Below are 26,856 nucleotides of genomic sequence, written 5' to 3'. Positions count from 1 at the left end.
CAGACCATATGAGAAACAAATACTTTGACTCTCTTGAAATCCAAACTCAAAATTCACCTTTTTACCGGGGCTTGATTGCCTGATGGCCTGTTCTCTCGGTATAAACCCGTATGCTCTTGTGCCAAATCTTATGCTCTGTATGCCTTTTCTTTTATTGTGTATTGTATTTTTTATCACTGTGTACAGCATCCTCGGGTTTGGAGAGGTGTTTTATAAATAAAATATATTATTATTATTATCTCTTACTGTATCATACCTGTCGTATATATAATGACACCCACTACCTCAGAAAGTGAAAGTACCCATACATGTGTCAAATGTGTATTATTAAAGTAAAATGCTCTGAAATATGCTATTTAAATTTTGTAAGTGCTTAGCACAACACACTAAAAAAAATTAAGAATTGAGAAGGGCCAGCCTCATATATCTTCAGTATTGTAGTCATGCTGGGGCCTGGGTTCTAATTCACCTGGATTGCTTTCTGGGTGGAGTTAGCATGTTCTTGCGTTCTGTGTTCTGTGTTCATGGTTATCTCCAGGTGCTCCCCTTTCCTCCCACAGTCCGAAGACATACTGGAAGGTTAAGTGGATTCCGGGAAAACCGGCCCAGGCGCGAGTGTGTGTGCGTCTGTGTTCGTGCCTGTCTACCCTGCGATGGACTGGCGTCCTGTCCAGGGTGTACCCTGCCTTGTACCCACTGCCTGCCAGGATGGGCTCCAGCTCCCTCGCAACCCGGGACCCTAAATTGGACGAAGAGGTTAGAAAGTGAAAGGATGAATGGAGGGACAAATGGAATTCAGAATAGTTTCTGTCCAGTTCTGATGGCATTAGCCTGATTTTCTCATAAATTCTGTAAACCCCACTCAGGTTTATAAAAACAAGTGAAAATGTGTATGGCACTACCTATAGAAAAGAAATGCACCACAAATGCAAAGAAAAACAGTTTAAAATATGGATTTTATCAGAAAATTAATGCTCCACTATTTAAACACAGATTATCAGCAGCAAGTCATCTACAGTCATAATATACTTGGCAGTTTGTCAAAAACAGCGTCAGAAAACTCTCAAAATTTTACTTTGACTTTGATCTGTTTGTTACAGCAACCATTTCCTTGGGTGAAGTTAAAAACATTGCTGATACTGATGTGAACACTACAGTAAGTGTAATTTCTAAGGACACCATCACATTAATGTGCTAGAGGGCAACGGCCTTGCCCAGCTCCAGAAAGGAACATGTCTCAGACACTCTTTTCCAGTGCAATTCCCCTGCACGCACAGAAGGAGCACGAGAACATTACCAGCTCCTTCTTGTCTCGGCTTCTGTCCTCTTCATCACCAAAGTTTACAATCTACCAGTTAGAACACGAATAATCACTACTGCATTTTCTGACTCGGAGAATAACTGATGGCGTAACGCAGATGTGGACGTCTGAGCAGGATTCCCCAAAGGCAGATCAGGTCAGGGCTCCTGTGTGTGACTCGCCGCGTTTCTTTCTATCGTCTTGAGCAAGAGCTGCAGAACACAGACGAGCATCAATAACGGCAATGGAATGACTGCAGATAAACACCACTACGCGAGCTGCGTACAGTGACCACAAAAGTCACATTGTGAAGTCTAAAACGGAAGTTTATTTCAAAATAGCTATGTTAAAAATACTGTATCTGTATTCAGTCATTTTTAAAAAACACCCAATGTAAGTTGGGTACATACATATTTCTGTGCATGCCATATGTGACTGGATGACAGAACAAGTACTCAGAATGTATTTTATAACAGTACTAGTGATTTCAAGATAGTAGACATATCTCACTATGGTGTTTCACTGCTACCTCTTCTTCACCTAAACCTATTCTATCAATGGCATATCTATGGAGGAAGAAGCTCCACTACTGTCCCTGGGCAATAGAGAATATTTTTAAAAAATGACAGCTGACACAGGGTTGGAGACCCCTAAGGCAATCAAACACATGTCTTTCAGGAGTGGGGGAAAACGGTGTGATCACTAGTACACCATGGATCTCAACACAGAAGGCATCCCAACCCAGAACACTAGACAAGAGACACAAGAGTCCTATCAGTATCACAGTGTTCACTTATCATCCTGTTGCACTATTTACATTGTAGTATACAAAACATAAGTTAAAGGACACCCTGTTGCCATACCTGTGTGAGGTGATATTCCTCGTTAACTAGCTGTTCTATTATGTTGAAGTGATCTGTGTTGGGGACATCATCAAAGCTGACCTTCAGCCCTGAGGATTCCAAAGCCTGTCAGAAAGATGATTTAAACAGTATCCTTGAGAAAGCTCGGAATAGCTAACGCTTCTGGAAATCACTGCATTCCTGTTGGTGTTCAGATTTACCTGGAAGAACTCTAAAGACTGCTTCCTGAATTCAGGGGAGTCATGTTGTGCTACTGCCACCACGATCTCACAGCCCGAAGAGAACTGCTTCAGCTGAGGAACCAGCTGCATGGGACTGTTCCTCAGGGCTACGTCTCTAGTGGGAGAACAGCACAGTCTTTCAAACATAACCCAGTCTCAAGGAGAGGACAGAGGTGTTGGAAAACCAAGCTCTTCCAACTTGCAATCCGCTACCAGCACAAAAATAAATGTGGTTTCTCATCTCGATTTTAGTTTACTCTGGATTTTAGAATTCACCCAAAAAGCAGCTCTGTGAATTTTGAGTAGTGTGGTGTCTCATAGTGGAACCTCAATTTGTGAACTGCAGGAGCGACAGGAAAGAATTTGCTGTCTATTAAAAGGTTACAGCACTGTTAGAAGCAGATGTGATGACAGTCAGTGGCCGTGACCATTCCCCTCCACAGTTTGAAATGTTTCACGTCATCAGAAAACTCAAACATTAACAGTAAGTGCTTAGAATAAATCTCTAAATGATTTTTAAAAATATTTGGTAGTATCCCTGAAGCATATAAATAAGTAGGCCTTTTACCACAGGAAAAACTGGTTTATCCAATGCAACCTGATGTTGCATTGCTATCATTTCTCAAACAAGGAGTGCAAGTTCTTTGCAGTTGTATGGCAAAAGGTCATAAACATTTTTCCTCTGATCATCAGACCCAGCTTGCAAGCTTTCCACATTTAATTTTCACTCTGCATGTATTGCACATACTCTGTCATCTTCAGGGGATCATTCACGTAAGTGGACATGAGAGGCACCAAATCATAAATACCGCTGACCAGAAATGCACCTGCAAGAAAGAAAGCACTGTTTAGTATGAGCTGCAAAGCGCACACAACAAATGTCTCATTTACGGACACTGTCATCATTAGCTACACCACCATGAACACAGACAATGGCATGCCTCCGAAATCTCAGATCATTTGCTTCTTCCCCACTTAGGTCAATCAGCTGTAAATCAAGAGTCTTTGAAAAAACAGTGTTGTGCTTCGTTCTTTTTCTGACATGCAGAGTGGATGAAGAGCTCCATAAACATTATATTTGCGTGTTCCAATTTAATAACATTAAGAAACACTGATGATCACAGCTGCTGGTGAGCCACCAGGTCACAAACGGAAGCTTGTTGCACAAGTTCACCGCTTTCTGCTCTTTACAAAGGCATTTTTTTTTTCGCAGGTGAGAAGTTGAGACACAGGTGCCTTAAGATCTGGTTAGACCTGCCAAACCTCCAAAGGCCGCAATTGTCAGCAGTCGCAGGCTCTGGTTAGCTGACGCACCTTTGATGTTGGGCGTGGTGCTATACTGGGACCAGTCAGTACAGAGGACCATAGCAGCCAGGTGTGCTCCTGCAGAGTGGCCACACAGGTATACTCCACTGTGGGGAGACAAATGCGTATGACAGCTGACTGGAAAAACTAGATATGGTATTTCCATGGTTTCCCCATGGTCTTATCCTTCTCATAATGTGTCCTTTACCATGGTTTTACAATGGCATAGTAAACTGTGATATTAAAGCCTGGGTTCTTGTTTGGGATGTCCAATTGTTTGGATCACAGGTAATTATTTGTCAGGATCAATTCCATCCTTACAGACTGCCAGACTGGACAGTGTTACTTCGCAAATATTTATTCTACCTGATGTGAGAGTACTGCTGGACAACAGATGCCACACTACGCCGCACCTGTGACACCATCAGATCCATGTCACCTGAGAAATGAGACACCTACAGATCACACATGAGTTGCAGGCAAAATGAGTCAGAAAACCAATATAATAATCAACAAACGCGGTCTGTGTCTGAAATATCATTTTTAACTGACTTGAGCATTTACTTTCCTTTCAGGAAACTAGACTTAAAGGGATTGTCGTAGCTCAGCTAAGTCAGTTTTGCTCAGGAGATGTTTTAATGATGCTGTTTATTAACAAACAAAAATAAAGAAATGCCTTCAATCAGAATAAATTCACATTTTCAAAGATTTCATATCCTGAAAGTACTGATGTGTTTCATTATGAATAAGTTATCAATAGAAAAACTGCTTCACCTTTGGGTGCAGTGTCATAACCGACTGCCACTACTGCGATACCTTTAGACACCAGAGGAACAGCCAAAAATCCAGACTCCTCCTTGCTGACAAAATGAAAATTCAAGATGAAATAAAAATATATACTTTAATAAACATACGAACGGTTACAAACATGGGGCCATGTGCCACATCTAGTTCCATTTGTCTTTTTTTCAATAGTTAATCGATTCAAATCATCTCATTTCGCGGCTGTGAGAAAGAAGTTCCATACTCCCACAACCCTTTGTGTGAAGGAGTGCCCCAGTTCTAGCATAATAGTCGCACAATGTTATCATGCATTCAAAAAGAGTTTTGATTGGCAAGCGCAAACCATGTCAGTTCACGGAATTAGAATGAGTGCTTTTGTAATCATTAGTTGTGGCGTAACAGTGATTTTAAAATGATCAAGTCATGCCCTTTTCCCCATAGGGCAGGGGATAATTTTGAACATTAACATCAGTAACTAGAAGACCTCATGTAAAAGGGTAAAGTCTAAACCAGAACCACAGCCAGAGCTTATCCTGGTCTCTGTGGGGTTAAGCAGACTACAGAGCATGTGACTCCTGCCACCCTCCACAGATGGGATCTCAGTTCATTGCAGGGCTGACCCCTCCCTGCTGGTCGCACTTATACAGCTGGGTGGGCTGCTGCAAATGGGATAAAATACCTCACTTAAGGCACAACAGCAGGGACTTCAACCCACAACCGGACAGTTATGAGTCCAAAGGCTAACACACTATGCCATGCTGACCCCAGGATACATAAGAGTTTGTGCATAAGAAGGAAAATATTAAGGTGATTGAATCTAACAGATTATGCACATCCTATGTAACATCTCTTGTTATTACAAGCAGCTCACAAGCAACGTACCTTAAAAATTGCCAGTATCCCCCATGGATGTAAATGACTAAAGGTAAATCTGAAACACAGCAAAGGAAAAATGGAAAACCATTAATCACAGTTTATCTGTGCAGAAGCAGATCCTTGCATCGATCTATAGCACAAAACTCTGTTCTTTGCTTCTTTCACCCCACTGACACACTCCTGTACACTCCTCACACTGCTGCAAACTGTCACCACCTGTAAAAGGTCTGAGAAGCTATACAGAGGCCTGGGAAACTGTGGCAAGCAGTGGTAAAGTCATACTACCAAAAATGCACTTAAGAGGTCAGTGTTGGCGTCCAGCTCATACCTAGTGAGGGCCTTGTAGGCACGTAGATGTCAAGTTTCTCCCTCTCTCCTTCTCCATAAGGCACATTGAGAAAGGTCTGTGCCACAGCGCGTGCTCTGTCAGTGCCTACAAGAGGAAAAGACAGCATCCCTGCATGTTACAGAACAATGCAATCAACCACCTAACTATGACTAAGAATAATTAAACAAGTGTTCTTTTTTGATCATGACATTATTTTCATGAAAGTCTTCTCTGGCAGAACATGGCTCAAGTCTGGTCCTTACTTGCAGTGAAAAGAGTACAGCTGCCTGACCCAAGTGGCATTTGTGAATATTATAGCACCACAGTGCATTCCTGTCTGACCCTCCCTACACTGAACTACCCTCTTAACCCCCCTGATAAAGTGGTTTCCTTAAAATACTGTAGTCTGTTAGAATGCTAACGTTTCAGCAACTTGCTGAATATACAAAAGCCTTACTGAATATGCACCAGTCTTCTGCAATTCACATAGTCACCAGCATTTACTGAGCTCTTTTAAGCTCGGTAAGAAGCAATTTAATGATTAACAGTAACAACAACAAACCTTCTTTGAGAGACGCTGCATGGGCCTGTACCACTACATCAGCTGCCATCCTGTGAGACCACTGACTGGGGGAGTACTGCTTCTCCAGCTCCTGGAACAGCACAGCCCTTTCAGACTGTGACAGCCCTGTTCGCAGCACACACACACATGCGCAAGCAAACACACGCACACACACACGGGCAGAGACAGGACTCAGGCCAGCCAGCCAGCCCACAGCGCCACAGAGTGACAGTCTTCCCGAGCTGACAGCCCTCACAATAGTTCTTTTTGCTCGCGTATGACGCAGGCAGATTTTGAGTCTGAAGTTCCTCTTTAAAGAGGAGACACTGAACCGAATGTTCCCCTTTCATTTTCACAAGCTTCTGGTCTGTTTAATCTGGAAATATGTGGACATATTAGCAAAAAAAGCTGACACACTGATAAGTGCCCGAGAAAACCCTAACCACTCAGTAACAGAGCAGCTGCAAAAGTAAATGTAAAATGTTCACGTCAGGGTATTACAGTGTATTAATGGAGCCCTGATCTCCTTAACCAAGTTGCATTAAGTACTACTGAGTTCACAATACTTGTATAATAACTACAGTATTTTTTCTCAAATTTGGTGACTAACAAAACAGCATAATTTAGATAACCAGCATAAGGAAATCAGTGCCTTTTTATAAAATACAATTGCCTGCACAAATATTGAAAGTCAGCCAGTTCTGTCTGTATATTTCAGGGCTGTATACTTCAGTGGGAGAGTCTACTCATACTTACACAGTCATACTGGCTTGACGTACTGTATGCATTTCTATACAGCTATTTACAAATATCTAGAACACAGTTAACTACGGAGACCACCAGAGCTAACAGACAAAAACATCACACATGCTTACCTCTTTCTTCATTTCCCTCCAGTGGGCCATTTTGCTTGTGAGTTTCTACTACAGCTTCTGAGAGTCCAAGGGCATTTGAAAACCACTGACCAAACCATTTGGCTGTAGGCAACCAATGAGAGAGCAGCATTTCAGTGATGTCACTGTTTGGCTTCTAAAGAGGATCCCTGTATCAATACAGACTTTGCCCTCCCCATTCCTGCTACCCCCACCACCCCCCAGACTTTAAAAGGAGATCTGTTTTGCCAAATTTAAGAGCAACTTCAGATGAGTAAACAAGGCACATTCAAAGGCTCGGTATGAACACATAAATGTTATCAAAGCATATGATAAAAGGATAAAAGTACAACACTGCAAATACTGTGCACAGACATCTGTATTATATTCTGGTTATATTTTTCATGTTTTTGTATTGTAAATTCTGTGTACAGACACCTGTTTTATATTCTGGTAATATTTTTCATTTTAGACAATTAGTGTTTCAATGACAATCCAGTCTGTTTAAAAAAGCAGAGTTTTTTTTTCAGGAAATGCAAAAGTTATTGGAGTTCTTTTAAAAAGAAAACGAAATGCTGAACACACTGTACTAGCAGTAGTACCCCCCATTTTATGTTTAGCTCCTTTCATTACATAGTGTTTTCATTTACATCCCTATACTGTAAATTAAACTCGAACCCCTCAGCCCAACTGGCTGGTTCCCTGTTGAGTGACGCTGGAGGCCCGGGTTCGAGTCCCCAGCGGTGGGGGGCCGTCCTGAGGCGGTAGTTGTGAGGGCGCATACCCTACGTGAACCGGAGAGCACTACAGTATTTAACAATCCTTGCATTTCACCCCTCTGAAATGAAATTGATTTCTTCTATGCAAATTCCTTCAAGGGCATTAAAAAATGAGTCTACTCCTTACTGTCAAGGATCATTTCCGTGGTTTGAAGTAGTTCAAGTAGGTAGCTGCGTCAGCATGCGTAGGCTGCAAAGGAACAGGTAACGGGTTTATTCCATGCTGAAAAGAAAGGAAACACGTGTTTTCTTTCTTTTCTTTTCAGCATAGAATAAACCCGTTACCTGTTCATTTCCATCGTTTGTTGCCTGAGAAATGCATTTCCAAAGGTTTGGTCTCTTATCCCGCATACAGTAGGTAGATGTCAAACTGCGGTCACTCTTTGTCAATGCAATAATTTGTTTTCTGGAAAACGTGCGGTTTAGCCCAGGTTACCCTGCAGCAAATGTTCCAAAAGCACGTACAAATAAAGCATATACATTTTAAAGTCCTTAGTTAACAAACGGCGTTTTACCTAATAATAACACAGTTATCACACTCGCACGGACAAGACCGGTACGCCCCCCCCCATATGAGCTACCTGAGAAGCAAGCAGATTTTGGACGACCACAGTACAAAAGTTTATTTTATTTTTTTTTAAAGGGGAGGGGGGTCAAAACCAGAAACCTTATCCCGCCAGAATACGAAGCTGTACGTTTTCCGACCTGCCCAACAGGGAAGAGAGAAGTCAGGCCCGTCTCCCTGATTGGCCTCGACGAGCTGCAGTCACCATGTCGGGGGCGGTGTGGTCAGGCGTCAGTCTCCTTATTTAAACATCAGGCGGGAGAACAGTCCGCTTTGTACTCAACCGGGTGCATTTCTTGGAGGCCGGAGTGGCTGTGTTTTAGCTTATTTTATATTGCACTATAATTATCTTTTTTTTTATTTTCGTTGTACTGTATCTTTCTTTCTTTCTTTTCGTCGTACAACAATGGAGTGCTTGAACCTTCCCGGAGTTTTGCCCAATTCTCCCAGGAGAATGAGGGGACAAATCCAGGTAAAACACAATCAAGCATTCGGTTTTAAGTCTTTTTTTTTTCTTCCCTGGCACTATAAGGAAATCCTTCTCTATTTAAGCCGTAAAATAACCCGTGCGTGTCCTATGAAACGTAATGGGACCGAACAATTGATTCTAGTTAAACCATCTGTGATATATTTTTTCGTTATGTAAATTAGTTTTGTGAATTTTGTACATTCCTTTTAAAAATGTGTCTGTATATATATATAGAGAGAGAAAGAGATCTGTTGCCAAGTGTTTTTGCATTTATTTTGTGCTTTTGTTGTAGACTGATTTAACGTATTTAAAACGCTGCTTTGGTGATCACTAAACTGCCAGTTTACCGTTCCTAACCTTTGTTTATTTTGTTGGATTGATTGTAGGTTATTTTCGGGCCTATGTTTTCAGGAAAAAGGTAATCTTTTATGTTTTAATAGAAAACTACAATACCCTTTCTTTGTTTCATTTTGTTCTATTGGCGCCAAAATTGCTAGTAGTAAAAACAAATCGTAATGTTTTTTTTGCAAAGTTTTATGTATTTTACATAAAATACATAAGTATTTTTATGTATGTGTTTTATGATTTGTAGGCAGTATTTTGTTAGTCACTCGTATTCCTTTTAACCATAATTATTGAAACTGTTCAATGTCAGACATGTTAAGTAATAAATCGCAGCAATGGTGGAACAGTTCTTCCGGTAGGCGTTATAATTACTTAAGTGTACTGTATACTTCATTATTGTACTGGATTATTGTTTTAAACTTAATTTAATGTCGTCATTTCGTTACCAGCACCGAGTTGATGAGGAGAGTCCGCCGTTTCCAGATTGCCCAGTACAAATGTCTGCTGGTCAAATACTCAAAAGACAACCGCTACTCCGACTCCGGGGTTGCAACACATGATAGGTAAAAATAAAAGCTTGAATTTCCAGTGTCTTTGAAATGTCTCCGTAATTTTACCACTTTACCATCACAGACTGGCGGTGGTACAATTTTTTAGCTTTCTGAGACCTGACGGTATGAATTGGGCAGGGGGAGGCTAAATAAAACGGCTAGTATTAACATTGCCTTGCCTTTTATATGGAAACATCTCCCTGTCGGCTGGTACAGTACGTGTACCTGAGTGTTATAAGATACATTTTTGCAGCATCCTTGAAGCTTAAGAGGCATTAAGCCTGTAATCCAGGCAGGCAGACTGAATACCTGTAGTGCAGATGGGGGGGGGCTGCTGGTGCCTCCGAGCTGGGAAATGTGTTGCTATGGAAACGGGGAACCCATCCTCTTTAAAACCTGCTTTCTCCCTCTGCAGAAGGACGATGGAGGCTGTGCCGGCCAGTCAGCTCAGAGACATCTACCAGCAGGCTCTGGACTGCGCTGTCATTGGCATCGACGAGGGCCAGTTTGTAAGTGTGCATGGCCTTGTGGGCTCCATCTTCATCTGAGGCCTCTGAACTCTGGGGAAACCCCACCCCTGTTTTTTTTCCTGGGGGAGGCTTTGGTGCTCATCTTTATTTGGTGCACTTTGGGCATCTTTGTACTAGGAAGTTAGGTTTTTCCAATCTGTTAGCAGTGCCAGGAGGAACTGGGCACGGCTGAGATTTGATTTCTGGAAGCTGGAGTGATCTGGTCAGGATTGTGCGTGCGTGGTGCTGCCCCTAAAATGTGTGATTTAAAAAGGATTTTGCTTAGATTGGGTTTTTGGCAGCTCACTCTTGACCAGGAAGGCTTCTAACTGACCTGTTGTAGGGATGAGAGAATCTTGGTTCTCGTACTGAGTGTATTTGAACCACGCTTGATGTACTGTTCAGGCTTGAGTCTGTTTTACTGGGTGCGAGACATTTTGTGCATGGTGGGGCCGTGCTATTTTCTCTGATTTTAATTCTGCGCTGGGGTATCCTGTGTTTTCCCCCCAGTTTCCAGACACGGTGGAGTTCTGTGAGGAAATGGCCAACATGGGCAAGACCATCATTGTAGCAGCGCTGGATGGCACTTTCCAGAGAAAGGTATTTCCAGCCTGCAGCAGATTTTGATTAAAATTCATTCCAGGACAAATGTCCGTGCAGATGTCCGTGTTCAAGGGTTTTAATATACAACTAAGTAAGCTGTTGTGTAACTTGGTTTAAGTAGGAGCCGTTGATAGGCTGATATCCTATCCTGGGTGTATCTTATCTTGTGCCTGGGTTAGACTGGATCATTTGCTCACTGGTGACCTTCTATGGGAAGAAGCAACTGTGGACAATGAACGGATTCATTATGCAGGACCACTGTTTGCACTTTTATTAGATATTTTCTACCATGTCAAGAAATTTACCATCTTTCGAAGATCTCATTAATCAGGATGATAGCGACTCCTTGATCCGGAGTGCTGCAGGGTGATTTATTCACATACTGCTGTCTGGATATCCAGACCTAGCTGAGTTGAATGTGAAAAAGACAGACATTCCTAAATTCTGCTTGGATTTTAGTAGGAATTTACTGAAATGGGAAGGTCTCTTTGCAACAAGAGAGATTGTAAATGAAACGGCTGATAAGGGAAGAGCAACTGACTGTTGCTTATAGTGTAATACTGCTCCTGACGTGGCGTCTCAACGCTGTGGCTACAGGCGTTCGGCAACATCTTGAACCTGGTGCCCCTGGCTGAGAGCGTCGTGAAGCTGAACGCTGTGTGCATGGAGTGCTTCAGAGAGGCCGCCTACACCAAGAGGCTTGGGGCCGAGAAAGAGGTGAGGGCATCTTCAGAACCTCAAGGCTGTACTTGCACATGGCACGCACAGGACATGCTTGTTGAATCTTTTGTTTTAGAGCATATATACCCCCACTCAATTTGGGATTGCTAAACGGTTGGCCCTCTGGCACCAGCTCCCGAGCCTGCTTAGTCGAGAAGGAGACCTATCCTTCCGTGTGCCTTCATGTAGGTGTGATTTGCTGCCTTATAACGGGACTTAGTGCTGCTTTGATAAGCAGTGCGTCTCTCTCCGACATCACTGAAAACATACAGGTGCCCAAGGGGTTGTCGGAATAGTGAGACGCCGGGCGGTGTTCAGTCAGTTGTACCGTGACATCTAGGCCTCGGGTGTCCTCGTGATATTATAGAGATCCTGTCCGTGAAGGCAGCATCGGCTCCCATACTGGCATACTCTTCTTTTTGGTCTCTCACATACTATACACCTGCTTGAGTCTTGCAAGATTTGCATGGTAAGAAAATGGAAGACGCGGCCATTTCACATTCAATTGATTACCAGGTTAACTGTACGTAACTGAATTCTGGTTTGCCTTTGCGTCCTTTAGGGTAGTAGAATTTTGGCTGTAGTCGTCCTACACGTTCCCTCATCCGTTTTAACTTTCTGTTCTTTGTGCCGTGGGCAGGTGGAGGTGATCGGTGGGGCAGATAAATACCACGCCGTGTGCAGAGCCTGCTACAGAGGCCTGCGGGCGGAGGGGAAGGAGAACTGTTTGCCGCAGCTGACGAGAGAAGAGACACCCCCTCACGCCCTGCCTGCGAAGCACCTGGACACCAAGGTGCCCCGGAAGCTGTTTGCGACACTGCAGGTCTAGCAGGAGTCCTGCCCGAAGGACATGCTCTGTAAGAGCCACTGAGGAACGGACTGTGTACACTGAAAGTGGCAGTTCTATTGTAAGACTTTTTGTTACAAGGACATGAAGGTTTCAAAAACCGAAAACTACAACCGAAATGCTGGGTGTTACAGGCATAGCCAGGAAAAGTACTGTGTGCAGAATCGGTGTATAACACTGAGAACAAGGTCTACATTGTAAAGAGAATAGAAACAAAAGCACAAACCCATTCTGTTTTCTGTTTATAACCTGGGAGAAGGCTAAACAATTGTTAGGCTTTCTATTTTAAGTAAATTGCTTAATATTCCCTTCTGTAGGAGGCACAGCTGTTTGTTGCGTATTTTCTTTTGTGCATCTGTAAGTGTAGAGAACTACACTTACTGTAGGTCATATATTACACATTGTCATGCATTGTCAAATAATAGAATCCCAATGCAGTGCTAAACAGATTGAGTTTTCTTGTCATTGAGCTTTACAGCACCTAGAAACGCAGATCTTAAGCAACTCATAAAACAGACAAGGGTTTTGTGATTATCCTCTGCAAACCATGCTTCATTTGGAGAATCCGATCTTAAAAAGCAAAAAAATCACATTCTGACATTGGCCCTACTACGTCTCAAGGGCTTAATGCATGGGTATGGAATGTATTAAAATGATTTTGACTGTGTAGTGGACGGAGTGATGTGCTGTGTGGATTTCTTCAAAGCAATATGCATGTTAATATCTTCAAAACAGGCATTTTTCAGTATCTTAAAGTTTCTAATGATTAGGAAAAATGTGGTTTAGATATGTTTTAAGTTGGTTCAAGCATTAATGGTGCCTATTGTGAACATCAACCAACACTTTTCACCCTGAAGTACATTTCTTTACAAATACTGTACAGTTAAAGATTAACCTCTGGGCAAAAATGCTTTCAAAAATAAAATGTATATTTTTATCTTAAAAGACAAAACCAAAAGTTTAGGGCTTGGATGTTTAGGTAACCAGAGATTGTGATTCTTTTCATTTTGTACATGTGTGTCTGTGGTGTTCCATGGTGCTGGGTGGAGAATGACTGTAAGATGTACTGTATTTTAACCTCTGCCAGATCTCTAAAAAGGAGACTTATTTACAATGCCAGCTATTGTACCATAAACTCACTGCCAAAGTCCCACTTCAGAGATTTTCATATTTAAGTTGAGTATTTCAAAGTAAGGTGGTGTTTTTTGTATTAAATGTGCTGAAAAGCATTTTAATTAAACTTTGATTTATGAAGATGTTCTTTAATGGGGAGTGGTATTGTTCATGTGGCTTAAGTCATAATTTAGATTTTCATCCTTTATACTACATTAAGTCCTGTTTGCCATTACTTCAAGTATCATTTCTAGTACGATGGAGAAAGCTTTTATCATTGCATTAAAAGATACCTCACTCTCGTGCACCATTTTCAGCTCTTTTCACTTCCTCATGTTAACAGTCAAGTAAAGCACTTAAAAGAGCTACCAGGCAACGAAACGATAACTACAGTTACCATCCGGAACAAACACCTGGGGGCTTTTTTTCTTGGCCTGGCAAAGAAATGTAAAATCTAAAATGGAACAAGATGAGGTGTGCACCAGGCACATGTAAACGGTTTGGGATGAAAAGAGAGGGAATTAACACCAGCCGGGTTTTGAAAACTTCAAACCTTATGTGTGCTGAGCAATGGTGCTGACTTTCTGCCCAATTTGCAGGTTGTCATCCCTGTTCTGTGCCCCAACACCAGGTTAAGATCCACTTAGCTGCAATCTGTTCCCATTGCCTGAGTGAGAACTATTTATGGGTATGTCTAGTGTTTAATTTTTTTCCCCATTTGGTTTAAAAAGCAGAGGGCACTGCTAAGACAGTGATAATGAGTGGAAGGAAATGTCAAAAGTGGAATATCGCCACCCTGTGGTGCTGTATTCCCATACAGCATCTTGCTGAGGCCATGTAGTACCTGGTCAAGTACCAAGCGTTATTGAAACAGGAAGGCATGAAGAACAGCCTGAGCTGTTGGGTTCTTTGTAGAACAGTCAAATCTACCCTAGTGAACTCAATGTCCTTGTAACCTGGAGCAATGGGTTTTCAACAAATGAAACAGGACCTCAGAACCTCAGCTTGTCAGTAATTAACTTATTGTTTTGGTGACATTATGTCAAGAATTAGATGTGCTTCTGTAAACCCCCACCATTGCAATTTAAAGCTTCTTCAGACAGATATTCTTAAGCTTCATCTCTCATGAAGCAGTGAGCGTGTGGCATAAATATACCGAGGAAGAGCATGTACAGAGTATCATCACTCCTGTGGTCTGCTTGGAACAAAACCTATTTAATGTTTTAATACAGCAGTCTCCTTGAAAGACCTTTCACATTATCTTCTAGCTTTTTTAACGTTTGTAATAAATTTACTGATAACGGTACATTTACTCCATGCTAGACTTTGTACCTTGGCAAAATTCTTATTTCTTGCCTCAACACTGGAAACCCAAATTGATTATGAATATGCAAACTAAAGGCAAACTGTTCTGAAGGAATAAAGTCCTTTTAATCACAGAGCAAAAAAAAAACAGCTGCAACTGGGAGTATTCAACAGTTTTGGTATGCATTTATAATGGCTAAAAAGCAAACTGGCTATAACACATTTTTGCTGTTCGGTGAGCAAGATGGCACAGAGGAACAAGGTCTTACATAAAAAAAAGATTTGATTAAATATACCACGCTGTAAATGAGGAAATTCAAACTACTGTTTGTTCAACCTGTTCTGTAGCATGCTGCAGAAACTGCATAAGCCCTGTCAGCTCTTGTAACAATTTCATAAAACAGAAAGCCTCATATATATAAAAAAAACTGCTTAAGGAGTTCTTTGCATATATATACACACACAACAAACGGTATCAAAATCAGAACCACGTCAATGTTAAAGGTATTTTACATTGGAAGCTCACTGCTATTATCATTTAACAATATTTAAAAATAAAATACATTATATATGAACAAAGATAATAACCAAAAAAAATCAATAAGGCACATTTTATCCAGTGCATGAAGATAATATTCAGTGGCATTTAAAAAAAAAAGACACTGCCTGGTGGTGAATAAGGCACAGCTGGGTCTGTGAACTTTGTGGCCTCAAATGTCCAAAATCTATCTGTAAAATTCTGATTTCAAGAGGGATAAAGAGTAACTCTGACTCCAGTGTAGTGTTGTACTCTTACACTTTGCAGTAGCAGTATAAGCCTCTTCACCGTAACAGATTTTTACCATTCGGCTCTTGGGAGTAAAATGTGTTACACTCACAGCAAACAAAATTAAATGACCATGATGGTTTGTGCTTTGGTGTGAAGCATGGTAATGTGTTATAATATGCTGCAATCCAGCATGTAGAAGATTCATCTTTGATCACCACATTATTATGCCACCAGTTCTCCATCGTTTCTCAGACCCACAGCACCCAGGCACTTAATGTGTTTAGATCTGGTGTGCATTACAAGCCCCAAATAAGGACTGGCCCCTTGCACTCATTAGAGGACTTTGCATAGCGTAAGCTGGGGTGATTCTGGAATTGCCAAAGGAACCAGCCTACCAGGATCAATAACCTGAAACTTCAATGCAAGATCCATTTCTTTGCTGTATACTGCCAATGTATAAAATCAGCTGAATCAAGACCACACATATCTAAGCTTCACAAATCCTTCAATAGTGCTTTTTAAGAAAGTGCATAACATATTGAAAAAAATGGGTTATTCAGATGTATAGAGATCTATTTATACCTCAAACTGTACCAATCTTTCACTCTAGTACAGTAGCCTTTATAACATGGCAAAGAATAGAGCTCTTTTTCATGATCGTGAAACATCTAGGAACTTTAGGCACAGGATTTTCACAGGTACTTCATGCTTATTTGTTAAGTTTCTACGGCTGTCATGTTCTCGGAGGCAGATCAGCTAATTTGGCACACGGGTGTAGAGTGATCAGCACACTTTCAGGTGAAATATGGGGGAAACCAAGAGCCTTCAACGTAAATGAGGATTGAATCTGTATAGCTAGAAACAGTAACCAGACATACAGTACATGAATCACCTCTATAATGGGACATGTATTTGGTATACAGTGCCTTTTAACGGTTTCAGACCTTCATACTGTTGTAGGTAATTATAGTTACCTCCTACTCGAGAAGTAAATTTAGGAAGTGTAACCCAACAAGCTGCACCTGCAGTTATATAAGCAGCACATCCTGGGGAATTCCCGCTGAATCGGTTCAATTTCAAAGGAACATTCATTACGAAGCCAAACCAGAAATATTATCCTGCATTTTAGTAGTACTGTACACAGGAATGATTTTACAAGGGGACCAGAGATTCTGCTGAAAACTCAGTTGCTGTGGCTCTCCCTCAAGGAGTGGAGTAAAATGCAAAATTATTGCATGCCCTAACACAAGTAAATTGGCACTCATCAAGAGAAACTAAATTAGGCAGGAGGGGGTGGGACTTCAGGACTAAAAAGCCATCTGTCCGGGCACCTGTCTGTAGTGCATGCAAGACAACAGCACATCAAGGTTACCGAGTTCATCCTAGGGAAAAAAAGCCAGACCGCTCACCAGTTTCTACTCCGGCCATGTTGTTCCCAACCACTGCTCTGTGTTCAAGATCTCTCTTCTAGTAAGGTGTGACACTGCTGATAAGCGTGAACTGACAGTTTGTGTCAGTGGTTAAGTACAGATATTAAAACAAATTGGGATTCAATATTAGTCCTCTACAACAGAACCACAGTGTTTCATTGTCAATTTGCAATACAAATAACACTGACACCTTGAAGTAATGCCGAAGGCCTCTGTATGTCATTTGCATACCTAACTCGCTGCCATAAAGACTATGCTTAACCGTACACATTTTCCTTAGCAGTATACCTATTTAGAGTGGACACCTACAATTCAAAATGGATCAGCTTTGTCTATGGCTGTTCTTTCTGAATTACTCGTTTTCATCTCTCCTGCATCTGGAATCCAATCTGAATCCAAAATTAAGGTTCAGAAGAAAAGTCCCAAAACATTTTCTTCTTGTATTCATTTGATATTTGATATTTTCGGGGCATTTAGGCAGTAGTCACAGTGTTATATTATTTTGTATCATAAAGTATTTTAAAATGTAAAGAGTTCTATACACATATCTTCTGGATACGTGTCCACTGTCACCCATTTACAGCCATGTTTTATATATATATACACATACATACCACGTATAACCAAATTACCCATGAATGAAATTTTGAATCGATGCCTTTGCAAAACAAATTTCAAGAGTTGGAGCACTAGGACCAGTCTTTATAGCAGAGCTAGTATCGTCTGCTTTAAAACCTCCTTCTTTCTTTTCATCTTGCAGTATGTCACGATGACCCTCAGTAGACAGGAGGCTGATAAGCACCCTCTGCCGCTGGCTGGGGGTTGGAGTCGAAGGGGGACTGCTGGTAACTGTCGCTGGCAGTGGGGTAGGGTGGGTACGGAGTAGTGTGGTCGCTGCTTGGGTCTGTGTAGTTTTGACTAAAATCATCCACTCCTTGCCGGTACCTCTTCAGTGCTAAATAGGACAGGAGCCCCTGTTTCGGGTGGAAACAAAAATCAATTTATAACATTTTGCATGTATTAAAACAACAATCCTAAAATGCTGAAAAATAATTCTGATAAAGACAGAAGAGTTCAATAGGCTGGGAATGAAAAAGATCCCAAATAACCTCTTTACACTGTGTCCCTGGTGTCTAGAGTAAACCTGGGCTCGTCTGTACCCCACTGTCCCTCTTCCTCTGCTGCTTTTCACCTTATCGAACACGTGCATGCCATGACTTCTTGATTTTCCTTCGGGTGCTCAACTGCTAAATGAAATCCGATGCTGCTGAATCAAACTGTAAGCAATGCGTTCTTTTTACTCTGAATGTTTTGACATTTAAATTAAACTCCGATTTGAGTTCAGACCCGGGTCACTTGACTAGCTGGCCCCTGGCACAAGCCCGCGTGATCTCGTGCTTCCGATTCCGAGACCGCGATTCCCCAAACAGGTGGCATTCAGCTGGCCAGGACCCGCTGGAGCCGGGGTGGGGTTAGTCATTCAGGGTACTCTCGACTCTCCTCCTGAACAGCAATCCCTGTGGCTTCCCAGGAGTCTGCAGGCTCGTGATGACGTCACTGTGGAACCTGTAGCACACCGAGTGACCAGTGGCTACAGCAGGTGCTCTCGCTGGGGCAGCATGCTGGAGCGTTCTCATTCTCTCCCGATGAGCGAGAGAGCTGAGGATTTTTTTGTCTTAAAAAAATGCTGATTCCAAATCAGGTACAGAATTAATAAAATACTTAAAAAGAAAACAAATTGTGGGATGAACAGAAACCTGCCCTTTACTTCTCCCTGCTGCATGCAAGCGAGTTGCTGTATCATAATTGTGGGATGTTTTTTTATGCAGTGCCCCATTCTCTCTTCGCCTACAGGGAAGCTGGAAGGCCTGGTAAGAGCAGGGTACGTACCCAGGTGAAGATGGAGAAGAAGCTGAAGGTGATGCTTGCTCGGGCAGCGTCCCCTACCAAGTGCTCCTTCTCCGTGGTTTGAGACCACTGATTGGTCAGGAAGCAGAAGCCCACAAACCACAGGAGTGTCCAGACCCCTGAGAGAAGGAAAAACACAGAATGAGACAGGCGCAGAAAGAAAGAGCAGGTTTTCCCCCCAGCCCTCTACGGACAGAGTGTCCAATCATGGTCCGTGGAGGGCAGGAGCGCCCCCAGGTTTTCACGTCGATTAGTTAAACCGTCTTCTCCTCGCCCCGACAGCAAATTCTCCCAACTTGTCAGGGGGGCCTCTTCAAAGAGATCAGAACCGAGATCAGGCCACCCCCGCCCCAGCCTGGGTCAATACCTCTCACGCCGCAACCCACACTTGCTCCTCTCTTCAGGTTTCTTCAAATTTACCCCTCGCCACGTCCCACTCAAAGCCACACACCCTGACCCAGCAGTCACGGCCCAGGCCAACCGCCAGCCTTGCCTTTTCAACAGCCCTCGTTGTGCCCCCGTCACTCATTCCTGCCTTCCGCGCGGCCTGGGCCCCTACCTGAGAAGGCCAGGTCCGCCATGACGATGTACTTCCTGTCGTTGGCGTTGCTGATCTGGGGGAAGTAGGCGTCCAGGATGAAGAAGGCCACGCAGCCCAGGAAGGCCAGCACGCCCACGCCCACGCCGTAGTGGCAGGCGCTGTCATTTTCGTTGAACATGCAGGACGTCTCCTTGTCATGTGCCGTGTTCACGTAGCCCTCTCCGGTGATGGACGCGAAGACCACGATGGCGAAGACCTGGACGAAGCAGAGACGGCACTCGCTGTTGAAGGAGAACTGCAGCGCTCTTTTTATATCCCGGGGGTGGGAATGAGTTGGCATTGACAAGTGCGTTTCAAACCACACCAAGAAGTGAAATGCGCACAGTAACGTGTAAAATGTCCAATTTACATCACAAAATAGACTAAATTTCCAAGCATGCTCGGCGCCATGTTCTGCGATTCAGAACGAGACAACACAGCCTCTGGTGAGGTGAAGCAGCTCTATTACATTGTAGACAAGCAGGCTTGTGCATCCATCTCTTTTAATCCAACAGAAATATTGCTCTCAACTTTGGGATTTTGAAATACTACTTATTTGTTAACGCTGCACGCAAATCACGTTGGAACAAGAAAGAAAGAGCAGGTTTTCCCCCCAGCCCTCTACGGACAGAGAATATATTTCTGCGGTGAAACGTCTGCTGCCCAACCTGTACTTATTCGCTCGTCCATCACGTTAGTTATTACAGTGACTAGTGAGCAGGAAGGGCCGCCTCACATTACGACTCTCAATGACTCTCCCTCTCGCCCGTGGCGGGACCGGCGGTTTGCCACAACATGGCGACCACACAGTACTTTCCGAATTGAGCGCACAATTGAGAACTTTGGGATTTTTAAAAATCTTGCGTTACCGTCAACTGATTTATTTTGTTACCGAGATTTAACAACCGGCCTGAGAAACTGGAACTGCAGCTCCCCTTTAGAGCAGCCATTGAATCCAACAGTAGCAGCAGGGCGTCCCGCTGATCTTACAATGCAGCATTAGTAAAATACTGTGGGGTGCTTTCCGTGCAGCACAATGCTGGAGTGCCACAGACTGCTATAAACTTACCAGACAGGTTCGGTAACCACTTCATGACCACGGCACTTTGGACATTAAAATCACAACATACATTAAAAAAATTATGTTAAATTCTGAACGGATTTCTCTTGGTCCTTTACCGAGTTAAATATGAGAAATTCTAGGGTGTAGATAAAACAGTTCATGTTTTATCTGAACAACCTTGCCTTTACTGGAAAGCACCTCGCTGTTTAATCCTTTAAAGACCTTAAAAAAAAAAGACCACAGCAAATCAAATCACACTGATGTACCGCGTGGACAGGAGTGTTAACGACAGCAAGGTTTCCATTTATTAACAATACTCGATTAGGTATGAAGAATTTTTCCCCCGCTTCATCTTTACTGGTGCGACTCGTGTGGCAAGACATAAAAACTACAGACCACGGCCCCAATAAAACCCACGCGTGACCTAAGCTTTTCCACTCCTGTGGCACCTCGAGGGGATTTGAGCAGCACCAAACGTCACGATCAGGTGTCAACCACAGCAGCCCAGGGCCCGAGCCACGACGCATCACATGGGCACCTTGCTGCCACCACCGCCCACCCCCCGAGTGAACAAACAGCACCAGGGGGATTTTCTGACAATTACGCTATTCGCCCTGTTCTAGGGAAGATTTTTTAAAAAAAATGCACGCCTAACGGAACCATGAATCACATGCACCGAGTGAAAAATCTATGCGGCCTAACACCATGCATCATGTGCAAGTCACCAATCCTGGCAGCGCGGTGACCCACGTATCGCATTTCCCCAGCTCTCTGCTCTTGTTTCTGTTTTCACAGGCCTGAAAGAGCACGGGCAGAGGGGCACATACTGTTCCACCAGGAAACACGCGTCCCTTCTTCCACCGGGACTGCGAGCAAGGCAGGCTGGAGTCTGCTGTGCTGGTAGAATGGCCTCTTCTGTGTATTAAACGTTATTTTGTCAATGTCAACCCGGTATTCTGCAGCCATCCTGTTCCATAGACCCGAGTTCAATTGTAAATTAGGAGGGTGGACACTTGGTAAGAACACCCAGCAGCTGAAAATCGACAGCCACGTTTTTCTTTCTCGCTCTTTGAGAGCGGAACGGCTGATTTCGAGTCTGGGCTGTTGTCTTAGTCTCGGCTTCGCAGCCTTACACAACCCGGGACCTTAAGCGATAACGAGACCGTTGCAGAACGAGGGATTAGTCAAGAACCTTACTGACAAAAACAGCCCTCTGTCCTCACCTTACGAAAAGACGCCGCATGTGGTCAAATGAGTCGCCTTGCACGGGGCTGAAAATGGGCAGTATGTTGAAAGACGCTGAAAGTTTTAGAATTGTTTCAGCAAATGTATTTCTGTGATAAAGTCCTCTGCCTCCCGTGTACACCTTTGAAAATGTATTATTTTAAATGATGAATATACAGTACAGTATATATTTCACTAACATGGGTGGTAATTGTTGATTACGGAAGAGTGTTTTCTGTCCCACAGGAAACTGATTAGTACCAATTTAAATACCATCTTTACCTGCCCAGGTGCTGTTAACAGGGCTACATCAAAAATGTCTTATGACAAAAAAAAGCTGATGAATTCAAGATCTCTTTCTAAATATGAGCCACAGAGTGGACTTCTCAGTTTTGAGAAGTTTCTCATAATATTCTTTTTCAGTTTTGCTTCTGCAGGGGAAGTTTATGGGAAATAAATTGGACCATGATTTCAGATAAAACCCCCTTGTTCGACAGGCTAGTATGCTTTAGAATTCTAGGGTATTTCCAACATTTTTTTTTAAAAAAAGTATCTAATCATTTCCTTTACGTTGGCAGCAATAAGCAGCAAGTCCTCTGCCGAGTCTTGTGACACACACACATTCATCTGGCCCAGCGTGTCAAAGCTGAAGGATTGCACAGACGTTAGATCACTAACCCCCTTCAGAACTTTCCTGGGAAAACTCCGGCAAATCCGTCTCTTCCCGGAGGGATCATGTCCCAACTGTAACCGCACATAATGTAGCGAAGAGAAGATTCTTCAGCAAAAGTAAAGCTCTGTACTATAATCGTGAAACGAATACCCTTCGTTATGCCCACCGTTTTGAAATTATCTGGATACAATCTCATATTTTCAAAGTTACCAGAAAAGACCCCTGTTTAACCCCTGTACAATCAACGACACCACGGGAAAAGCAACACGCAATACAAGCTACTGGTTTATAACAAATTAAAACAACATCCTGCAGGGTAATACATTAATCTACCACAAAGTGCGTCTGCGCAGTGGAATTAAAGCAAATATTTGCAAGAAGGGTGTGTTGAGCTACATTTTTAACCTGACGTAGTGTAACTGCTCGTTTTCTACGATACAAACTCGGCAATTTCAATATTCTCTAATGCAAACAAATATTTGCAGCATAGGTCTTAAACTAAAAGAGGGAATATCTGACAAAGCAAAACCTCGATAAAAGGATTCCGTATTGACTATTAGTTTTTGCATTTCATGTACTTGCAGTTAGAAGCCGGCGCACTACTGGCGTTGTAACATAAAATAAACACTTAGCTAACTGGTGCTGCGTATGCTTTGAACAGGTGTCTGATTTTTGAAAACAAGACGAACTTGGACACATCAGACGGCTGTGGATCACAGCGAAAATGAATCTGGAGCTCCATTTTCACAGACGTATGGTGCGCCTGGTTTTATACCATACAACGTAAATGGATGTGAAACTCGAATCAAAGCGAAACGCAGACAACACTAAAACGATCCTCTTTTTTTTAAAAAAAATGCCTTACATTATCAGGCGAGGGCGATCGTTTATTTTGATTTCAAAGTATTTAAAGTAAAAGAGAAAGGCAAGGAACAGCTGTTTCACTCTTTCTGCGACGAGACGCATGATTTAGGACCCGGAAAGTTTAATAAAACCAGCCTGTCGATTTTTTTTTAAAAAAAAACGGCCCCCCTGAAAACGGAATTTTTTTTTTTAAATCCTACAACTGCACAACAGGTGGTTCACGCGTTAGCTCATAAAACACACTGCCAGGACTTCGCAGTACATAAGTTGTTACATTTTCTGAATCGGGACATAAAGAATATGCATACATTTCTTGTTTTTACCGGACACTCACCCAGCTTAAGAAGCGGATGATAGTTTGCGGCTGTTTCAGGAAAGTCGGGAAGTCAAAGGCACCCCCGGCCTTGGCCGCCCCGTAGGCACCCGTCTCCATTTTTCGTTTCAGCCCAGGTGTCCAGAAGTCACCGTCCTGAAAACTGCAATAAGCGTGCCGACTTCCTTGACAGGCAAAACTTTCACCGTCGTTTCCTGAAAGAGAAAGAAAACTCCCATCACGCGTGACAAGACCACGTCAGGACACAGCAATCTCGCAAGCGCCCTTAAGTTAAGGAATCGTCTTCAAAGTGCCGCTCCACAAAAAAAAGTGATTTATAAAAAGCACTTGAAGAGCACCTGCCTTAATTTCCAGACTATATAGCGCAGAATAAGAGATTTTGAAATGAAGTTGATATTTCCTCTTGATTTGAAATAAATATTTAGAATAAAAGTAGCTGTGCGCAAATTGAAAAAAAACCCCACAATGCTGACACTTATTGGTGTTGTGTGCAATAAACATGGCGAGGCGTTAATTACACATTTTAATTTATTTTGCGGTTTTAAATTCATCGAAGTTCTTTTGCTAAACTTTTTTTTTAATGGAAAACCAAGCCATCGCTTCAGTTGCAAAACAGGCCCCAACTTGAAAGAAATGTTTACACTTTACTTATGAAATGTTTGTAGATGATCCCTTACTGGCATAATCTCTTTGATGTGGAACCGGATTCATATTCTGACCTCTCACAGCAACACACGTTAAAGTCAAACAAGTAAATGAAAGTGACATTAAAGACATTTTATATATATGTAATGCGATTAACCATCCTTATTGTTTTGGTAGACGCTATTATATAGAGTGACTTACAATGAATACAAAGTTCAAGAAGTTGGTTTAAAATTTGTTGAATGGACTTATTCCCTTGGCGCAGAAGTTTGGGTGTAGCTGAAATATATCCCGCTGTAATAAGGACACATTATGCAAGGCCTGCTAAGGTCGTGCAGAATAAATCTCGTGGACTTTACTGCTGATTATCCAGAAGAGTGCATAAAAACACAATGCTTCAAACGGCTGCAAGAAAGCTTTCATTCCGTGAATTAATTACGGGGTCGCCTATTTCCTGTTATTGTAATGGGCTTTAATTACTGTCTCGAGGAACCACGCGGGGAGCTGCTGACCGCAGATGACCAGAAGGGCTCCAGACCTGCTTTCGCTGTTGTAAATAGAATATTGATTTAACACTCAAGACACCATAAGCGAAAATATCAGCGCTGGGATTTTTGACCTTTTCTTTTAAATGCTTGAAAGTTTTTTTATTTTGTATTCTTCTGTTCCCTTGAGGCGCACGGCTCTGAAAGCAGATAAATATTTGAACAAGGCCTGACATGAGAAAGACTAGTTTTACAGCTGCAGTTTTTACATTCAATTACCACGGAACAGTTCTTGTTCAGTATTTTACAACTGTTCATGAGATGTTTTTCTGGTCACAGATAAAAAGGCCACATTCATTTCACCTTTTTTTTCTAGCATTTATTAACAGTGCTGTTGGATTTGTCCTGCCTACCTTCTGTGTAGACAATCATCCAGCCCATCCATTTTCTAACCTCTTCATCTATTTTAGTGTCGCGTTGGAGCAGGAGCCTATCCTGGCAAGCAACAGGCACAAGGTGGGGTACCCACAAGGTGGGGTACGCTAGTCCATCACGGGGGCACACACAGACACAGACATGCACACACTCACACCAGGGTCAGTTTACCCAGGAGCCAATTAGACTACTAGTATGTCTTTGGAAACTGGAACACCTTGAGGAAACCCATGAAGAACATGCATACTCCACACAGATAGCACCGCAAGACAGGAATCGAACCCAGGCCCTCAGTGCTGCTAAGCAGCAATGCTAACTATGCAAGTCTATTCTCACAAATAGCAATGTAGAAAAAAACTCTTGCAACAAAATGAGTGGCTTCAGCCCCAGGGATAAACACACAGTGTGTGTAACGTACAGTACTGTGGTTAGTTAATTATTGACTGCTTTTGTCCTCACAGTCATGAACGAGACTTTAATATTCTCAGGTCTAAAAGCAGCAGGTGTCTCCTATTTGCCTCTCCCTTCACTTATCAGCAACGTTTTCTTTGTCTTATTACACCTCCACCTTTATCTGAGGAGCCGTGGTCAGTAAAATGCCCTGAAGCAGTGTAGTCTTGTCCAGAAGGCAGAGACTGCCCGGGCGAAGCTCACAGACCTGTGTGTCCCAGTCCTGCTCTAATCCAGCTCCAGATCAGAGCGAAAGGAGAGACAATGAAGTCTGGAGATTTCACATTGGTGTGATTTTTGGAGAAAATGTGAACAAGCAATATCTACCCAGACCCTGCCAGCAGCTACTGTATATTACCCTGCAACCCATAACTAGCAGCCCACTGAAGCTCAGCCAGTTTGAACCTGGCCAGTAACTTGGTGGGAGACCTCCTGGCCAGTAGGGGGGACTCACAATGCTGTCTGTGTGGGTCCTGATGCCTCAATATAGTGACTGGGACACTATACTGTAAAAAAGGCGCCGTCCTTCGGATGAGATGTAAAACCAAGGTCCTGACTCTGTGGTCATTAAAAATCCCAGGGCGTTTCTCGAAAAGTGTAAGGGTGTTACCCTGGTGTTCTGGCCAAATTTCTCCCCTGGCCTTTATCAATCATGGCCTCCTAATAATCCCCATCTCTGAACTGGCGTCATCACTCTCCTCCCCACTGAGATCTGGTGTGTGGTGAGAGTACTGGTGCACTATGGCTGCCATCGCTTCATCCAGGTGGTGCTGTATATTGGTGGTGGTGGAAGGGAGTCCCCATTACCTGTAAAGCGCTTTGAGTGGAGTGTCCAGAAAGGCGCTAAGGAAGCGTGTAAGGATTTTTTTATTATTATTACATTGTTTGACTGGAAAAGAGCTGCTTACAGTATATACCTTTTGGACTGGCTCTGTTTGTTATTAGACTCAGCTCATTTTCTTAGTAGTTTGTGTTCAGACTAATCTTTTCGTTACAGAGATTATACAGTGTTGGCAATTTCTGGGCAGTTGGTAAAATGCTGACATTATAATATTGCCAGTAATCTGGCTAAAAGGCAGA

General features: G+C 42.7%; 3 protein-coding genes across 3 annotated transcripts; 1 reads left to right on the top strand and 2 right to left on the bottom strand.

Moving 5' to 3' along the window:
* Window positions 1-937: 937 nt before the first annotated feature.
* afmid (arylformamidase) lies at window positions 938-7,181 on the bottom strand. The gene is made up of 11 exons (XM_088926831.1): window positions 7,114-7,181; window positions 6,239-6,329; window positions 5,677-5,781; window positions 5,355-5,403; window positions 4,464-4,549; window positions 4,056-4,128; window positions 3,699-3,796; window positions 3,133-3,211; window positions 2,364-2,499; window positions 2,164-2,268; window positions 938-1,512 (listed from the first exon to the last, which is right to left on the bottom strand). Exons 1-11 carry the CDS (start codon window positions 7,141-7,143, stop codon window positions 1,459-1,461), a joined length of 906 nt encoding a protein of 301 aa, XP_088782957.1. The 5' UTR covers window positions 7,144-7,181; the 3' UTR covers window positions 938-1,458.
* Window positions 7,182-8,734: 1,553 nt separating this feature from the next.
* tk1 (thymidine kinase 1, soluble) lies at window positions 8,735-13,914 on the top strand. Its single transcript, XM_088926825.1, has 7 exons — window positions 8,735-8,926; window positions 9,310-9,341; window positions 9,718-9,831; window positions 10,235-10,328; window positions 10,839-10,928; window positions 11,529-11,648; window positions 12,292-13,914. The coding sequence occupies exons 1-7, from the start codon at window positions 8,861-8,863 to the stop codon at window positions 12,478-12,480; spliced, it is 705 nt and encodes a 234-aa protein (XP_088782951.1). The 5' UTR covers window positions 8,735-8,860; the 3' UTR covers window positions 12,481-13,914.
* A 1,109-nt stretch (window positions 13,915-15,023) lies between these two features.
* On the bottom strand, window positions 15,024-23,997 carry LOC148824130 (synaptogyrin-2-like). The gene is made up of 4 exons (XM_088926824.1): window positions 23,762-23,997; window positions 19,583-19,820; window positions 19,006-19,142; window positions 15,024-18,089 (listed from the first exon to the last, which is right to left on the bottom strand). Exons 1-4 carry the CDS (start codon window positions 23,858-23,860, stop codon window positions 17,892-17,894), a joined length of 672 nt encoding a protein of 223 aa, XP_088782950.1. The 5' UTR covers window positions 23,861-23,997; the 3' UTR covers window positions 15,024-17,891.
* Between the last annotated feature and the right edge of the window lie 2,859 nt (window positions 23,998-26,856).

Source organism: Atractosteus spatula, chromosome 11 (genome assembly GCF_055471065.1).
Source record: "Atractosteus spatula isolate fAtrSpa1 chromosome 11, fAtrSpa1.hap1, whole genome shotgun sequence".
Classification (NCBI taxonomy): domain Eukaryota; kingdom Metazoa; phylum Chordata; class Actinopteri; order Semionotiformes; family Lepisosteidae; genus Atractosteus; species Atractosteus spatula.
Note: the sequence above shows the minus strand (reverse complement) of the source record. Positions and strands in the feature narration are given on the sequence as shown.

Excerpts from the sequence above, each read along its gene's own strand:
- tk1 (XM_088926825.1), top strand. The coding sequence starts at position 8,861 with ATGGAGTGCTTGAACCTTCCCGGAGTTTTGCCCAATTCTCCCAGGAGA. Across the intron at positions 8,927-9,309 it reads GAATGAGGGGACAAATCCAG|GTTATTTTCGGGCCTATGTT; the intron begins GTAAAACACAAT and ends GATTGATTGTAG. Across the intron at positions 9,342-9,717 it reads CCTATGTTTTCAGGAAAAAG|CACCGAGTTGATGAGGAGAG; the intron begins GTAATCTTTTAT and ends TTTCGTTACCAG.
- LOC148824130 (XM_088926824.1), bottom strand. The coding sequence starts at position 23,860 with ATGGAGACGGGTGCCTACGGGGCGGCCAAGGCCGGGGGTGCCTTTGAC. Across the intron at positions 19,821-23,761 it reads TCATCCGCTTCTTAAGCTGG|GTCTTCGCCATCGTGGTCTT; the intron begins GTGAGTGTCCGG and ends TGCTTCGTCCAG. Across the intron at positions 19,143-19,582 it reads GGCGGACCTGGCCTTCTCAG|GGGTCTGGACACTCCTGTGG; the intron begins GTAGGGGCCCAG and ends TCCTTCTCTCAG.
- afmid (XM_088926831.1), bottom strand. The coding sequence starts at position 7,143 with ATGGCCCACTGGAGGGAAATGAAGAAAGAG. Across the intron at positions 4,550-5,354 it reads GGATACTGGCAATTTTTAAG|CAAGGAGGAGTCTGGATTTT; the intron begins GTACGTTGCTTG and ends TCATTTTGTCAG. Across the intron at positions 3,797-4,055 it reads CAGCAGTACTCTCACATCAG|TGGAGTATACCTGTGTGGCC; the intron begins GTAGAATAAATA and ends GTCTCCCCACAG.